The 18678-nt window shown below is 41.1% G+C and overlaps 2 protein-coding genes across 2 annotated transcripts; both read right to left on the minus strand.

The window, feature by feature from the left end:
• Window positions 1–495: 495 nt before the first annotated feature.
• LOC130908006 (uncharacterized) lies at window positions 496–7841 on the minus strand. Its single transcript, XM_057823588.1, has 4 exons — window positions 7796–7841; window positions 7574–7633; window positions 7343–7504; window positions 496–3194 (listed from the first exon to the last, which is right to left on the minus strand). Exons 1-4 carry the CDS (start codon window positions 7839–7841, stop codon window positions 2806–2808), a joined length of 657 nt encoding a protein of 218 aa, XP_057679571.1. The 3' UTR covers window positions 496–2805.
• Window positions 7842–15024: 7183 nt separating this feature from the next.
• LOC130907279 (heat shock 70 kDa protein 1) lies at window positions 15025–18573 on the minus strand. Its single transcript, XM_057822165.1, has 3 exons — window positions 17782–18573; window positions 17528–17675; window positions 15025–17105 (listed from the first exon to the last, which is right to left on the minus strand). The coding sequence occupies exon 3, from the start codon at window positions 17074–17076 to the stop codon at window positions 15148–15150; it is 1929 nt and encodes a 642-aa protein (XP_057678148.1). The 5' UTR covers window positions 17077–17105; window positions 17528–17675; window positions 17782–18573; the 3' UTR covers window positions 15025–15147.
• Between the last annotated feature and the right edge of the window lie 105 nt (window positions 18574–18678).

Here is an 18678-nt window from a genome sequence, read left to right on the forward strand (position 1 = left end):
GGTGTTCAGATTAAGAGGAAACAACGTTTCTTTGTGTTATGATTAGTGGCAGCAAAGCATTGCACAATTTACACCAACAATTGAAACTAACATACAGCATTAGCATACAAGGGCTTTTTGAACATGATAATTTCAACAAATGTCTCTGTTTTGCATTTATTTATTTATTTATTTTGCTTTTTTCAACTGTTGTCCAACCATCCAGTGCACAACAGCGCATGACGCAAGCTGCAAAAATATGCGGAAAAAACAATGAATTATGTAACAGCAGCTACCACAACAATATTACAAACTTTTCATCCTGATTTCACAAAATACCCATTGTAACATCTCTACGGTTCACATTTCACGCATAAAGGAAATGCAGTAAAACTGAGAAACAATCACAGTAGCTGTAGCATATGGGATATATGTGAATCCCAAACTGCAGAAACCAAATTTAGCTGAAGGCCAGTAGAAAAGGGGGGGGGGGGGGGGGGGGGGGAATCTAAAAAAAAAAGTCAGACTAAAATAGTTATTTTTATTATAATTCATGAATAGGGTGAAGTTGATTGCTGGGTTCACATTAAGCCCTACTTGAGGAAGATTTTTTAAAACTAATTTCATGTTAAAACAAATTTTCTGAAGCTATAATTATTAGTAAAAAATATTTTATTAATCCTTTTAAATATTACCGCAGACGCCATAAAATAGAGCTTTAAAAAATTTTGGCATATGACTAGTGATTCGACATTAGACTGATTCAAAAGTGGAATAGCTATCTGCTAAGAAGTTAAAAAATAGCTTTAAAACAAACTTAACAGCTTTAAAACAAAAATAAAATAAAACATTTCGTGTAAGGAGGTGAACAAGAGAAAAGAAATGATCCCATGAATTGTATCAAAAACTACACATGATGTTTGTTCATTTATATCTCATGTACTGGCCAAAATTGTTACATATTTAAATAAAGTATGAAAATAGTGAAATGAAACTGGTTAGTAAAGTAAGTCTCATATTACAAAATATGGGTGATAGTTAGGGGTGAAAGTTGGCCGGTACGGGCCGGACCGTCGTTCCAGCATACGGTGCTTTGATCCTGAAAAATAACGGCAACTGTTAAAACACCATGTTTAAAAAAATATTTAAAAAACTGTCACGCTGCCACACACGTATCTCCAATAAGAGCAATCTGCTAACGTCAGATTTACATACGGCAGAAAACACTCAGGTAACTTGAAGTTCCGCTGTGAGACCCCCAATTTGGCCAACTTTCAAAACTGTCTGATATGCATGTGTGATACATCATTGGAAAGCATAAAATCTGGGGGGGCGGATTTTGAACAGGAGGGCATTTAAAAAAAAAAAATGTTATTTAAACAGCAAAACCCAATCTGGAGGTGAGAGCACACGAGGGGTAGGGTTGGGCATTGTTTGAAATTGGACGATTCCGGTTCGGATTTCGATTCCACGTTTCGATTCCGGTTCCGAACGAGACTCTATTCCGATTCTTTTAAGATGCAGGGTAAAAAAATGCATAGGTTATATTTAAGGGTTAACTTCTCAATGTTTTTCTTTTTAAATTAAATGAACTTCTCACAAGGTTAATTTTAACTTGTATAGAAATATCAGTCTAGTGTTGCAACAATTAATCGATTAACTCGAGTAATCGATTAGGAAAAAAAGCTTCGAATCAAATTTTGCTGCTTTGAGTACTCATTTAATCAGAGTGGCATTGTAGTAGTTTGTTTTGAAAGTGCTTGCATTTAGTTTTATTGGTTTGGGTGGATACACTGCCCTCTATTGGCAACAGTGAATATGAAATAACTCATTTAACATGGCTGAATTCAGCTGCTTCCCGTTGAGACCAACATAAGGTAAGTTTTTGTTTGAGCTAATGTTTTTTTTTAAAGCATACGTAATTTAGTTTCTAGGTGTATTTAGCCGGTTTTTGTGGAAATATGTGTTTGAACGATTCAAGAGCATTTTGAAAATACGTTAGTATTTTATAGCATTTAAGCTAGCGGACTTTTGCTATGTAAGTCAGCCAATTCTTTTGTTGTACGTTGATGCTCATTTATTTATTTTTGATGCCATTTGACGCTAAAGTCAGTTATTTTAATTCTTTTCTAAATGAAAGTACAATTCTGAATATTTTGAAGAAACACAGGGAATTTTATTTTGTATTCGCATTTAATGCTCTTTTGAAATTGCAATCGTAGCAAGCCTTTGTTTTGCATCTCCTGAACTTTATTCTGCAACGCATTAAATGTTCAGATGATCCGATTACTGGATTATTCGAACTAACTAGTTGATAGATTAATCGACTACTAAAATTAATCGATAGCTGCAGCCTTATATCAGTCCTTTGAACTCGAGCAATTTTTTTCCACTCGGCGGTCAGGGCATTGAAACAAGGAATCGAAATTTTAAAATTCGGACGATTCCGTGAGCATCGAAGTGTTAGAACCGGTTCCTATCACTGCTCGATGCCCAGGATTGAACCCTTGGATCTCAGAACTGAGGGGAATGTGCTAACCACTGTGTGTGTGGAACCTGTTGTTTTATTGTGTGCTTTATTTATAACTGTGCCAAAAGCGGTTTTGCATTTCAAAAAACAGAGAAACATGAAGCCCATTTTACAAGTTAGTTGCAAGCTCAGTATTTGCCACGTAAACATGCATAACAACCCCTGGCGTAGAAGGAACAAATGAAGCACAGTTAGGACGCCTTGGTGGTTGAACCGACTTGATGAAATGAGCAATGCTTGCTGTAAATCTTGGGTAGGAAGCAAATGCCTGATTGTCATTATAGCCTGTTGGTAGGTCAGCCCGCATTTCTTCTGGACTTCACCATGACGTCGATGGCGAGTGCGCAAATGAGGATAAATATTAGAATGGCAGCAACTACACGAATGGCGTTGATTATCCAGGTGTTCATCCTAGATAGGTTAACTGTGTACTGGGTCTGGACGATCACCCTATTATTCTGCCTGTACTGGCATGTGAAATTCCTGTAATGGTCGACAGAAAGTACTTTTAAAGTGGACGTGCAGTTGTCCTGCAGGTCTTGATTCGTTGGAAGTTCCTGGCCTTCCTCGTTCAGCCAGTGAAAATTCCCAAGAAACCTTCCAAAAAAACATCGGCCAGCATACCAGTGGGTCAGGGAACACTTGAGGTCAACCTCACCACCTCTCATTGCAGGAGATGATGTCACTGCAGGGAAGAAGCCGACAAGTGAGACCTTGGAAAAGTTGGGAGGACTGGCAATGAATGATCATGTTTCAGTGCCATTGACAGCAGTTGACGTTCAATCAGGGCCAGCCCTGGGTGACTAGGTGCCCTGGGTGAAAGTGTAGCTAGGACCCCCACCCAATGACAATACATACAGTCATGTGAAAAATTAGGACACCCCATGAAATATTCAGTTCTTTATTAAGAAATGTTCACATATCAATGTCTGATCTTGTTTTACTTTGTCTCTGGAAAAGAAAGTGATTTAATTGCGGCTAAACAACAAAAATTAACATTGTATTACTCATGAAACCAAATATATCATCAAAAATGCATATTCTAACTGAGGAAAAAGTTAGGACACCCTACCACCTAATAGCGATTGTTACCCCCTATGGCTGAAATAACTCCAGTGAGACGCTTTTTGTAGCCATCTACCACTCTTTGGCATCGGTCTGAGGAAAGTTTGCCCCACTCCTCAACGCAGAATACTATCAACAGTGACTGACTGTTGAAGTGAGAGAAAACAGCATGGTGAGATCAAAGGAGCTGTCTGAGGCCTTCAGAAAGAAGACTGTAGACGATTATGAGTCTGGTAAGGGATTTCAAAAGATCTCAAAGGAATATAAAATCCGCCATTCCACTATCCGGAAAATAGTGGACATTCAAAACAACTGGCACCATGCCCAGGTCTGGCCGTCCAAGCAAGTTCACCCTGAGAGCAGACATCATCACGGGACCTACAGAAGGCTCTTGCTACTGTTGATGTGAAAGTGCATGCCTCTAAAAACAGAAAGAGACATCACAAGTTTAACCTTCATGGAAGGTGTGCAAGGAGGAAACTTTTGCTCTCCAAGAAGAACATGAAGGCCAGACTGATGTTTGCCAGAGTAATTGTAGACAAAGACCAGGACTTCTGGGAAAATTTTCTTTGGACAGAATAATCTAAAATTGAATTATTTGGACACTAGAATAGAGGACATGTATGGTGTAAACCCAAAACAGCATTCCAGGGGAAAAGCTTATACCAACTGTGAAGCATGGAGCTGGAAGTGTCATGGTTTGGGGATGCTTTGCTGCAGGAGGACCTGGCCGGCTTACCCACATAGAATCCACTATGAATTCTATTGTGAATCAGTGCTTACGGAGCATGTGAGATCATCTGTGGAAAAAAAGCTGAAGCGAAACTGGATGCTGCAACATGGCAATGACCCAAAACATACTGGTAAATCCACCAAGGACTGGCTGAAAAGGAAGAGTCCGGGAATGGCCGAGTCAAAGCCAAGATTTTAATCCCACTGAGATGCTGATAGGTGAACTGGAACGGGTTGTAGATGCAAGAAACCCCTCAAACATCTCACAGTTGAAAGTATTCTTAGTTGAGGAGTGGGGCAAACTTTTCAGATCGATGTCAAGGACTGGTAGATGGCTACAAACGACTCACTGAAGTTATTTCAGCCAAAAGGGGTAACGCTAGCTATTGGGTGGTAACTTTTTCCTCAGTTAGAATATGCATTTTTGTGGATATAGCTGGTTTAACGAGTAAAACAATGTTAATTTTTGTTGTTCACCAGCAATTAAATCGCTTTCTTTTCCAGAGATGAAGAAAAACAAGATCAGACATTGATATGTGAACATTTCTTAGGAAAGAACTCAATATTTAATGGGGTGTCCTAATTTTTTCACATGACTGTATATTTTTAAATGTTGTAAATATTGTATTTTCACAACTTAAAGCGTGTACAGTTTAAAGCCAAAACAATGTGGGTAAGCTATTATTTCTAAATAAAAATGAATAGCAAATGAACCTTATAGCACTTGTTGCATTTTGTTTGTATAGTAAAACAAGCACATACATACCATTTCCTTAAAAAAATAGGCAGAATTCTCGACAATGTTCACTTTTTGGGCTTCAAAACCACTTGAGAGCAAATGAACCACTATGAAGCTTTGAATCAAGTGGCTGCAATTCTTCATTGCTTCAAGAAGCTTTTTTTGACCATCAGTGCTCAATGTAATCTCACTTCCACCTGCTGTCAACACTTGTCATACAATATATTGCCACTCATGCTTCATGCCTCCAAGCATGCAATGCGGTGCTGTAAAAAAAAGCTCAAATTTATTGTTGTGTGTTAATTACAGTGGGGCAAATAATTATTTCGTCAACCACTAATTGTGCAAGTTCTCCCACTTGAAACTATTAGAGAGGCCTGTAATTGTCAACATGGGTAAACCTCAACCATGAGAGACAGAATGTGGGGAAAAAAGAAAATCACATTGTTTGATTTTTAAAGAATTTATTTGCAAATTATGGTGGAAAATAAGTATTTGGTCAATATGGACTTTCAACTTCCTCCACAGATTTTCTACGGGGTTGAGATCTGGAGACTGGCTAGGCCACTCCAGAACCTTGAAATGCTTCTTACGAAGCCATTCCTTTGTTGCCCTGGCTGTGTGTTTGGGATCATTGTCATGCTGAAAGACCCAGCCACGTCTCATCTTCAATGCCCTTGCTGATGCAAGGAGATTTTCACTCAAAATCTCTCGATACATGGTCCCATTCATCCTTTCCTTTACACAGATCAGTCGTCCTGGTCCCTTTGCAGAAAAACAGCCCCAAAGCATGATGTTTCCACCCCCATGCTTCACAATGGGTATGGTGTTCTTCGGCTGCAATTCAGTATTCTTTCTCCTCCAAACACGAGAGCCTGTGTTCTACCAAAAAGTTCTATTTTGTTTTCATCTGACCTTAACACATTCTCCCAGTCCTCTTCTGGATTATCCAAATGCTCTCTCGCGAACCACAGATAGGCCTGGACGTGTACTGGCTTCAGCAGGCGGACACGTCTGGCAGTGCAGGATTTGAGTCCATGGCGGCCCATTGTGTTACTGATAGTAGCCTTTGTTACTGTGGTCCCAGCTCTATGTCGGTCATTCACTAGGTCCCCCCGTGTGGTTCTGGGATTTTTGCTCACCGTTCTTGTTATCATTTTGACACCACGGGGTCCAATCTTGCATGGACCCCGAGATTGAGGGAGATTATCAGTGGTCATGTATGTCTTCCGTTTTCTAATATTTGCTCCTACAGTTGATTTCTTTACACCAAGCATTTTACCTATTGCAGATTCAGTCCTCCCAGCCTGGTGCAGGTCTACAATTTTGTCTCTGGTGTCCTTCGACAGCTCTTTGGTCTTGGCCATAGTGAAGTTTGGAGTGTGACTGACTGACTGAGGTAGTGGACAGGTGTCTTTTATACCGATAATGAGTTAAAACAGGTGCCATTAATACAGGTAACGAGTGGAGCCTCGTTAGAAGAAGTTAGACCTCTTTGACAGCCAGAAATCTTATTTGTAGGTGACCAAATACTTATTTTCCACTCTAATTTGGAAATAAATTCTTTAAAAATCAAACAATGTGATTTTCTGTTTTTTCCACATTCTGTCTCTCATGGTTGAGGTTTACCCATGTTGACAATTACAGGCCTCTCTAATCTTTTCAAGTAGGAGAACTTTCACAATTGGTGGATGACTAAGTACTTATTAGCCCCACTGTATTTCTTCAGTTGCTGTTCCAGTTGTTTCATGAATTGCTAGTTATACTATTTAGTTTTTGTTATGTGATAATTTTTGTTTCCTACTGAAACCATGAGTTTGAATGACCTTTGATGAAATCGCCTGACATTATTTTTCTCTGTGAAGTTGATCTGCTTCCATACTCTAACCGCAAACTGTTCAACCCTGCTTCGTGAGTACCACAAAACTGCAGGTGTCTAATCCAATCCAGGTCGGAAAGCGTAAATATTGGTATATGAATATATAAACAATACCATATTGAAATGTACTTGATATGTTAGAAAACGTTTGGGAAGTATAGCATGAGGATTTTTTTCCCCCAAAGTAATTTGGCGCCCCATCTACTAGATGGAGCCCTAGGCAATCACCTAGCTCGCCCATGCTCAGGGCCGGCCCCGTTCAATGCATTTGCCCTTGGAGGATGTCTGGCTGCAATGAGTTGAATTGACAGTAAAAACTCTTACACCGCTCACTGTGGCGAAGAGAGGTCAAGCCACATCTTTGGCACTTATTGAGTTATGGCTAGCCTAGAAAAAAATGTCTCATCAGACGACTCACCTGTCAACACCGTCAAATAAACCCTTTCCTTCTGTTCATGCGGATCACACGTGTAGTAACCGGCATCTTCAGCTGTCAACCGCTGGATGAGGAGCGAGCAGTTATCCTTCAGGCCCAAACGTTGACTTCTGGTCGAACTGGCCTGAACTAGGCCGTGTTTCACTTCCGGTACAAACGCAATATAGTCCCGAGTGTAAAACCATTGTAAATTGGAGCAGGACGGCAGCTTACAGGGTAGAGTAGCCACATCGCCCACCTTGGCGTAAATGCCCACGTCACCGCCTCGAATGACTGCAAGACACCAGCGAGAAAAGCCACTTACCAAACTGTAGCTTTGCTTTCAACGACTCTGAGCTAAATTTCATTTTATTTTTCATTTAATAGTCTAGATTTTACCACCCAAAAGACTCCAAGCAGTTTGGATCCCAAAGTCATTCAAAGAGAGTAAATTACCTTGGTATTGAAGCAAAAAAATAAGAATCAATCCCTGTGCAGTCATCTTGACTAAGTGCAGCTTTTGAATTTGATCATTTCCTCTTTTTGGTGAGTTGCTAAGTTATGCGCATGCACACATGCAGTTGGATTTCGTCACACATCTAAGTTGTGCTTTCAGTCTTTCATGGAACTTCAAGAGACAATTTTTTAACGATCCTCAACGTAGGCCAACTTTTTCGTTTTCAATATAGCATTTAAGGATGACATCCCTTGTATTGTTTCAGTCTCTGGTTGGTGGGATCATCTTCTACTTAGAATATATATATATATATATATATATATATATATATATATATATATATATATATATATATATATATTTATTTTTTTTAATAAACATTTTCATTTTCAAAAGATGGCTTTCATCGGAAAGCTTGATGAACAACAGAAACAGAAATAGCAATGAAGGCCTGAAGAAATGAAAGTCAGCCGAGTTTACAAACTAGTCAAGAGCTAAGCATTTGCCCACGTCCGCAGGTGTTAATGCACAAATCCGATTTTTTTCGTGTTTTTCTAACTTGAGTCGGGCATTAACTTGTCGGTCTGAACGGAACAGGTTGCATAAAAGTGGACCATTTCAAATCCGATCTAGGTCACTTTCCTGTGTGGTTAAAATCCGATCTGGGCCACATTTTTCCATAATGTGGCTGTAGTCTGAACTGTCAAGTCCCCCATATTGGAATTCATGCAGGAATTACGTCAGCAAAGAAGCTAGGCACTAACATTAATGCACAGGTCCATCGCTAACGTCTTTTTTTTTTTAAAGACCTTACCTCCTGGCCTTCTTCAGCTCTCTAGTAAAGATACTCGGCTGTCTTTCACTTATGCTAGCAACGGCTTGAGGGCCCGGGTGTACACCCGGTGTCAAAGGTTATGAGACACTTTCTCATCCGACTGAATGTTGGAGAGTCTCAAAACTTTTGACCGCTGATGAACAACTAGCTTAATGTGATTTTTAAGTAAGAAACTTAAAAAAATAGTAAAAATAAACAACTACTTTCCATCTTGTGTTAATAACATTCTGCCACCTCTATAAATTAATTCAATATTAACAATATAATAAAATAAAGATACCGGTAGAGGGATCCCTCGCTACTTCGTGCTTTAAACTTCGCGCCCTCAGTCCACCGCGGATTTTTTTCAATTAAAAAAAATAAATACAGATGAGCTGTCCCAAGCCTATCATATAGTCTCACTCTCCCTCCTGCTGTTCTTTGTTGGACAGGCAGTGCACTGGAGTTGCTTATTAAAGTTAAGAATGATTGACAGACGTTAAGGTTTGATCTTGCCACAGATGCCTGGAAGCCGAAACTTCAAAGCGCCGCATGCGTCCATCATCGTTTAAATGTTAAACAGTTGATGTGGCAACTTATTGTGTGTAAGTGATCAGCTTGAGCGGACTCACTCAATGAAGCATTTAATAAAGACAGGCATTTTTCCACTTTATTCTTGTTTAAAAATAATTCGGTGGGACAGTAACACGTTTAAAACTTATCAAATTATTACATTTGTAGTGCTTTAACAACCTTACATACATACTTTAACAACTTTATATATATCTATACATAAGTTTTGTTTTTGCTTTTTTATTTCTACTTATGGAAAAAAGTGAAAAAACATGTCTTATATGTACAGTATCTCTTTCCAAAGCTAAATCTGAATAAATACATTGAACACTACAAGCGGCTGAAATGAGTTTCCTCCGCAGGGTGTCCGGGCTCTCCCTTCGAGATAGGGTGAGAAGCTGGGTCATCCGGGAGGGACTCTGTCTCGAGCCGCTACTCCTCCGCATGGTTCGGATACCTCCTGGACGCCTCCCCGGAGAGGTGTTCCGGGCATGTCCCACCAGCGGGTGGCCCCGGGGACAATCCAGGTCACGCTGGAGAGACTATGTCTCTCAGCTGGCCTGGGAATGCCTTGGGATCCCGCCGGAGGAGCTGGTTGAAGTGGCTGGAGAGAGGGAAGTCTGGGCTTCCCTGTTAAAGCTGCTGCCCCCGCGACCCGAACCCGGAGCAAGCGGAAGATGATCGATGGATGGCTGGATAGTCTCATCTCGGTCTTGATCTTGTCCTAGTCTGGACCTCCAAAAGTCTTGGGTAAGTCTTGTTTTAAGATAGTGTGGTCTTAAAGTGTTGTACAGTGGTACTTCTATTTGCAAATGTCTCTACATACGGAATTTGCAGGTTGCGGCACACCTCAACAGGAAAATATTGCCTCTTTACGAAAGAAATTTCTGGATATGCAAGGCAAAAATACAGTATGGGCTGCTACCAGAGTTTACTGAATGCAACATACTTATAGCTGCTCTGCCATTGGCTATTGCCTAGCATCTTCCTGGCATCCTATAGACCCTACGTCACAAAATGACGTTTCGCTGTATCCGGCCGCCATATTGTCCGTATTTTTTAGACCTATTCTCATTGTTTCCAATTAGTCGTGCAAGTTATAGAGCAATTCATGGAAGCCCCGGTGTTATCAGACACTGTAAACTCATTGGATGTGTTGCATAAAAGGCGTTATGTGGAAAAGCTTCAGTTTATCCATTCGCCAGATCCATATTTGATGTCTAAATCAATGTTTTTCGACCCGCTGTCTTCGCCGTCTTTGCCTGACATCTGCTACCCTGATATTTACAACTATCTTGTCCACACAAAATCAGCCTATTCTCACGAAAGTTTGAAAAACTTAAAGAGCTTGGAGGCTTATAAATACTTCGTTGCTGGTTGGGTGAAACAGGTCCTCATCCACGAAAATTCGTCAGGAATCTATCTTGTGCTCGGGAAGGTGAGTTACGAAATTTTCAATTCAAAATCTTTTGTTCTTGCTAACATCCACTGTCAAGTCTAATGTATTTCATGTCATTTGTCAATGGAGCTAGGGCTTTTAATCTTTATATGGTTTAGCGATAGCACTCTCACTACATAAATATGTAATATGTAATAAATATGAAGTGCACTACTCCAGATTGTCCCTAGTTGAATTTATTTTTTGGCTTTTGACCTCAATAGTGAAATTGTAAATTAATTGTATGACAACTGTCTTATTATCCCCTGATAATTATATATTTTCAGGTAGTTCATTCACAACGTCTGAGTGTATGTTGTCGGCGATTAGCCTAGCAATGATCTTAATGGTGGTTGTCAGCCCAAAACCCTCTAAATATATATTAAATGCATCTTACCAGATATAAAATGACTACTACATAATCTGTGGTAGTCCTTTGGAGCCCAGTTTTCTCGTCGGATTGCAGCAGTCCATCTCGCTCTCCTCTCCGGGTCTCTCGGAATACGGTAAAACTTCAAATCTCTCCATCTATCTTCTCTGTTTTTGCAACCGACCGCCACACACGACTTCACCATTTTGATTATTAATGTTAACGAGCAGAAAAACACGCCATAATAGGAGGAATTTACGAAGCGCTAATGCATTAACATGACGAGTAGACGGACAACATGGCGTGGGGGCGTGGCTGTGACGTCACGTGAGTAGGGTCTATAGCAGGGGTGGGCAAACTGGTCCTCGAGGGCCGCAGTGGGTCCTGGTCTTTGTTCCAACTGACCCAGCACAGATAGTTTAACCAATTCGGTTTCAGCAGAAATGAGAAGCACCTGACTGCAATCGACTGATTGCACTTGTAAAACAGCAGATTGGTGAAAAGGTGTCCTCTTAATGGGTTGCAACAAAAACCCGCACCCACTGCGGCCCTTTGTGGAATTAATTGCCCACCCCTGGTCTATAGCCTAGGAGGGACCTCTACTGTATGTGTATGTGTGTATCCCAGCATCCGACAGAAAAAAAAAAGTTTTTCCTTATTTTTCATGGATGGGCCATGTTTTGAAACCTTGTAGATAGCTACATCGCCAAAACACGGAAATCAAGCAAATCAGTGCTCCGCCCAGGGATACAATTTTTACGAGGGTAACTACATCGGCACGACACCGGTGGGCGTACCGTATTCAATGGATGAGATCTAGGCGAAAAGTATAGCTGTCCTTAGCAGCCTGATTTAGAATTTAGTGTTGTATCGGCTGCGAACGATTCGTTCTTTTTGAACGAATTGTTTGGGTGAACGAGACCGAACTAATCACCATCTGCACTGATTCGTTCTATGAAGTTGGTGCTTGTTCGCTGCGTGGGAGGGCGTTGAGCAAGCGGCAGCGTCTTCTGACATCGCACACGACCAATCAGACGCCAGCCTCATCGCGGGCAGGGGAGGGAGCGGAAACAGAATCAGGGCGTCTGTCACTCACTTCCACGTGTGGCCAATAAGCAGCTAGCGTGCAGGCAGGGGGGGGCAAGACGGAGTTTTGTCACTTCCCGTTCAGTGATTCGGTTCTCCGGTTCCTGACCTAGCTTGCTGCTAACTTGACTTTCCAGTAATGACTATGCGGTGAACGAATTAAAAAATGAAAGGAAAGGACTTTGTCACATATTTGTTAACGTGGAGCCTATCAAATGCTGCTCAAACTGACAAAAACACCACACAAATCTAGCGAGCATGGTTTAGTGTACTACTTTTCTCAACAGACTCGGGACTATCTATGACGACATACTATCAAAATTACAGTAATTTAAAACACGGGTAGCAACGAGGCAAGCAAAAGCTGAGCTGCGGTCGCGTGACAACAGTGAAGGGGGCAGAGAACTGTCACTATATGGAGGCTTCATGGCAGCGATATTTACCTCATATGTGCACAGAAAAAAATAATATTTAGTATGATCACCATAATACTGATTTGCAATGAAATTGTATATACATGTCAATTTTTTCCGAGTGTTTTATTTTTTTTCGTGTCAGAGCGTGTCGGGTGTTGGTTGGTTTGACAAATTATGTCAGTCTGTCCATCATGTGCTACTCAAGCGTCCAAAAACAACGCACACGGACACGGGAGATGTCGCAATATGTCTACCTTTTTCTTAACAGACTAATGAGAGTAGATAGGCGAAATCGTAAAGAGCAAACAATTATTTCTCGTCAGCATTTGACGATCTGAGATGCGGGGACGACATGGGAGCTGACCGGATTATTTTATTTATTAATACCAGTGCAAAAATTCAATACGATCATCTTAATACTGATGTGCAATTAAACTGTCAAATATAAAAATGTAGTATTGTTTTTATTTCAGAGCAGCACATTTGACAACTAGCTATTTACACTTATAGTTTTAACAATAGTGACCAAAAATAATAGTGATGAGCATAAAAACAAAAATACAACAGAGCGAGAGGTGAATATGATGTGTTGGTCGTTCCATATTTAGAAATTAAACTCTCGATTTATTTTTATTTTCGTGACAGCAAGCATGCTGCGTTGGCTGGTAGCAGCAGCATTGTATATGTGATCAAGAACATGGTAAAGAAAGTCCAAGCGCCCCCGACCCCCCACTCCCCCCACGAAAGGAAAATGATTAATCGTGTCCTAAATCGAAATGCAATCACGAGCCATGACTTTGAGCCCATAGAACTAGGACAGACGATGCGGAAGTTCTCCCTCGCTTTTGCAGCAGCGGGAGGGAGACTGTCCGTGAATGCAGAATGATATCACCTGTCACCCATTTCTGAAACTACGACGAGCGGTCAATGAGGAGCCTGTGTGCAAGAGAATCACTGTTATATTACAATACTTTAGTTGGAGTCTAGGAGTGCTCCAGTGCCCCCAAGAAGTGGACCCATTCTTGGATAGGTCCTCGTTTTTTTTTTTTTTTTTTTTTTTTTTTTTTAAATAAAGGGACTTACACTTCAAAATATTTATTTTAGGGTGTCAAACGATTAAAATTTTTAATCGAGTTAATTACAGCTTAAAAATTAATCGTAATTAATCGCAATTCAAACCATATAAAATATGCCATATTTGTCTGTAAATTATTGTTGGAATGGAAAGATAAGACACAAGACGGATATATACATTCAACATACGGTACATAAGCACTGTATTTGTTTATTATAACAATAAATCAACAAGATGGCTTTAACATTATTGATATTCTGTTGAAGCGATCCATGGATAGAAAGACTTGTAGTTCTTAAAAGATAAATGTTAGTACAAGTTATAACATTTTATATTAAAACCCCTCTTAATGTTTTCGTTTTAATAAAATTTGTAAAAATTTTCAATCAAAAAAATAAACTAGTAGCTCGCCATTGTTGATGTCAATAATTACACGATGTTCATGGTGCTATAACCCATAAAATCAGTCGCACCCAAGCGCCAGCAGAGGGCGACAAAACACCAAAAAACACAAGTAACAAGTGGACATTACACTGTGCTGTCATTTTAATCTGTTTGAGCAGTGCATGTGCGTTAAATGCGTCAAATTTTTTAACGTGATTAATTAAAAAAATTAATTACCGCCCGTTAATGTGATAATTTTGACAGCCCTAATTTATTTTGTAGTTTTTGAAAACAAAAGGTTTGAATTGAACGTTGTATCACCTGAACCAATACACATGAAAATTATTATGAGTCGATAGATTTATTTTGCATTCATCATTTAGGCGATCACTTAATTAGGTTCATATTCATGAAAAAAGCAGCCCTGACCCCCGTTAAATAATATCTTTGGTTTTATGAACGTCCCGTCCCCAGCAAAAAGTGTACATGCAGGTTATGTTGTTATATCATCCCTACCAATGTTCGACCAAACCTACACCCTAGAACGAGGGGTTGTTATGCATGTTTTACCTTGCAAATATTCAACGTGTAACTAACTTGTAAACTGGGCTTTGACTCTCATTTAACCAGGCCTACATTGCTATTCAGGTTTCTATGTTTAGCATTCTTTCCCATGACAGCCATCTTTTAAAAATAAAGAGTATTGCAAAAAGTTAAAACTGCGAATCAAATGATTGCAATGAAGTCTAAAACTGGAAGTGGGGTTAATGATAGCACATACAGTATTTGACTTTTCTGTTCAATTCGGTTAGCGGTTAGGATGTCAGTGCGAGAACGACACTAACTGGACTAAATGACATGATCGTTTAAACTTAACCTTGCTAAAATATGATCTTCCTTTTTGCTGGTTTATTGGGAAAAGAAAGTTAAATAGATGTCAAAAACGAATAGTGTCAGTGGCAACTCTTTTACCAAACACAGCTCTAGTTGAAAAAAATAGTCAAACATTGGCACAAGGTTACTGTTGTTGAATGGACACACGTCAAGACTTTTACAGAATTGATGAAATCAGTTTATTGCAAATATGACAAAATTCAAACATGATGACTTTAAACATTTGAAATAGCTTATTCTCATACCATATATACAGTATTATTTTAAATGTGTCTTAGGCTCCGAGACAATACAAATGTCTTCAGTCCACTTCTTCAATGGTGGGCCCCTGGGCACCGGCCTGAGCTGCCCGGGCCTGACTACTGCAGCTTTGCGTGGGTCCCGCCCCCTGGTACAATTTGCTAATAATTGGCTGACAGACACGTTCCAGCTCCTTTTGCTTGTCCTGGAACTCATCTTTGTCGGCCAGCTGATTGCTCTCCAGCCAGCTGAGTGTCTGCTCACACTTGTCCATTAGTGTCTTTTTGTCCTCCTCGGACAACTTGGCCGCCACCTTCTCATCCTGCACGCTGCTCTTCACGGTAAAGGCATATGACTCCAGCGCGTTCTTTGCGGCGATCTTGTCCCGCTGCTGGTCGTCCTCAGCTTTGTACTTTTGGGCGTCGTCCACCATCTTCTCTATTTCCTCTTTGCTCAGACGGCCTTTGTCGTTGGTGATAGTGATCTTGTTTTCCTTGCCGGTGCTTTTGTCAACCGCCGACACGCTAAGGATGCCGTTGGCGTCCACGTCGAAGGTGACCTCAATTTGCGGTACGCCTCGCGGAGCTGGTGGGATTCCGCTCAGCTCGAATTTTCCCAGCAGGTTGTTGTCCTTGGTCATGGCTCTCTCGCCTTCTAAGACCTGGATGAGAACACCGGGCTGGTTGTCAGAGTATGTACTGAAGATCTGCGTCTGCTTGGTGGGGATGGTAGTGTTGCGTTTGATGAGTGGCGTCATAACTCCTCCGGCAGTCTCAATGCCAAGCGACAGAGGCGCCACATCCAGCAGAAGCAGGTCCTGGACATTGCCCGAGGTGTCCCCCGTCAGGATGGCAGCCTGAACAGCAGCGCCGTAAGCCACCGCCTCGTCGGGGTTGATGCTCTTGTTCAGCTCCCTGCCATTGAAGAAGTCCTGCAGGAGCTTCTGGATTCTGGGGATTCGTGTGGAGCCACCGACGAGGACTATGTCATGGATCTGGCCCTTGTCCATCTTGGCGTCTTTCAGGGCTTTCTCTACCGGCTCTAGAGTTCCCCTGAACAGGTCAGAGCAAAGCTCCTCAAAGCGAGCTCTGGTGATGGAAGTGTAGAAGTCGATGCCCTCAAAGAGAGAGTCGATCTCGATGTTGGCCTGGGAGCTGGAGGACAGTGTTCTCTTGGCCCTCTCGCAGGCGGTGCGCAGTCTCCTCAGAGCCCTTTTGTTCTGGCCAATGTCCTTCTTATGCTTCCTTTTGAATTCGGCCACAAAGTGCTCCACCATGCGGTTGTCAAAGTCCTCTCCGCCCAGATGTGTGTCTCCAGCGGTGGCTTTAACCTCAAAAATACCACCGTCGATGGTCAGGATGGACACGTCAAAAGTGCCGCCACCCAGGTCAAAGATGAGAACGTTGCGTTCTCCTGACTGGTGTTTGTCCAGACCATAAGCGATGGCTGCCGCCGTGGGCTCATTGATGATCCTCAGAATATTCAGTCCGGCAATGACACCAGCGTCTTTGGTGGCCTGACGCTGGGAATCGTTAAAGTAGGCAGGGACTGTGACCACGGCGCTGGACACCTGCTGACCTAGATAAGCTTCGGCCGTCTCCTTCATTTTCACCAGCACCATGGAGGAAATTTCTTCAGGATTGAAAGCCTTCTCCTCCCCTTTGTATTGCACCTGGATTTTGGGCTTCCCTCCATCGGCGACTACCTTGAAGGGCCAGTGCTTCCTGTCCGATTGTACCACAGGATCATCAAACCGCCTTCCAATCAGTCGCTTGGCATCAAACACTGTGTTACTGGGGTTCAACGCCACCTGGTTCTTAGCGGCGTCGCCAATGAGCCTCTCAGTGTCTGTGAATGCCACGTAGCTGGGTGTGGTCCTGTTGCCCTGGTCATTGGCAATGATCTCCACTTTGCCATGCTGGAAAACACCCACGCAGGAGTATGTGGTGCCCAGGTCGATGCCAATGGCGGTGCCTTTTGCTGAAACCATTTTGTTTGCTTGACTGTTGATACGCTCGTCTGTGAGGAGAAACATATTATTGCAACACATTAATCATCATTCATCAACTCATTTTCCATGCCGCTTATGCTCAATAAGGTCAAAAGTGAGCTGGAGCCTACTTTGGGTCAGAGACAGGATACATTCAACTATTCACATTTAGGTACAATTTACAGTCCTTCATGGGAAGCCTCCAGAAAGCAAAGCATTATAACATGATATTTATTAAAACATTACAACAAAATAAACGTGACAGCAGTACATGCTACAAAATACATGTTGAACAGCCCACCAACATAAAATGGTATTGAATATTATATGTGGGATGCTTTGCCTTGCAAAGTTTTCCCACAGTGAAGCAGTAAATACATTGAAAAATATAGTAGGCTATAAGTAAAGTTCCTGATATAAAGTTGAATAAAGAAAGGAAGTGTCTACTTACTCTTAGTTCTTTGTGAAGTCGCTGGATATAAGTCGCTGGATATTCGGGATCTCTTTTCGATCTTGTTCTGATGTCTGCAGGCTGCAGCTGTCCCGGAGCTGCTTTTATACAATCAGAGCTGTCACTCTGGACACTTCCAGACGTTTCTCTGTCAAGTGAGGGAAGCGATAAAACAATTTCCGGTTTGGTGCGTTCAAAATAAAACAATGGTAGGTGAATTCAGGCTGTGGTTACGCAAGTAAAAGAGCATTTACCTTATTGTGAAGGCGTACACGGATCTTATAATTGATCATTGACATTCACTGTAGTCAGAACACTCTGGAATCGTCGAGAGAAAGCGAGAAGACTGACTCAAATGCAGGCGCCAGGCGGGAGTAAATACAGTATGTATTAGTGGATGAGAGACAATCCCTGTAACAAAATTGTTAAATAAAAAAATTTTTTAAAGTATGTGTGTCCATACTATATTATATCGGAGATTCACCAGTGGAATTAAAAAACAAACAAACAAACAAACAAAAAATGCACAATATTATAATCATGTCTTAAATGACATAGGTCTACTTGCTTTTCTTCCAAAACATTTTATTCAACGTATGATGAACAAACCCCAATTAAAACCTTCAAGACTTGGTTTCTTCAGCAATAAAGTTTATTCTACTACAGTTTATGTTTCTCCTTTATGTAGCTGTACTTGGTGTTTTTGTATTAGTTTGATGAATGCAGTGGTTGGTGTCAAATCAAATGTCCACCAATTAAGTTAATGAACGCATTTTACCGTAGCGCCCAAGAATTGTTCATGTGCACAGAAGAAAAGCATGTAGACCTGTGTCATTTAACAAATTATTATAATATAGTGCGTTGTTGTTGTTGTTTTTTTAATTCCACTATCTTTATAACTATTATTTTTTATATATATATACACTAGTATATATAACAATTTTGTTGTTAGGATTATCTCATCCACTAATACAAATTGTATTAACTCCCACCTGCATTTGAGGCAGTCTTCTCGTTTTCTCTCGACGATTCCAGAGTGTTCTGGCTAAAGTGAACGTCAATGATCAATTATAGGATCCGTTTACGCCTTCACAATAAGGTAAACGCTCTTTCACTTGCGTTAACACGGCCTGAATTCGATTACCATTGTT

This window comes from Corythoichthys intestinalis, chromosome 19 (genome assembly GCF_030265065.1).
Source record: "Corythoichthys intestinalis isolate RoL2023-P3 chromosome 19, ASM3026506v1, whole genome shotgun sequence".
Lineage (NCBI taxonomy): Eukaryota > Metazoa > Chordata > Actinopteri > Syngnathiformes > Syngnathidae > Corythoichthys > Corythoichthys intestinalis.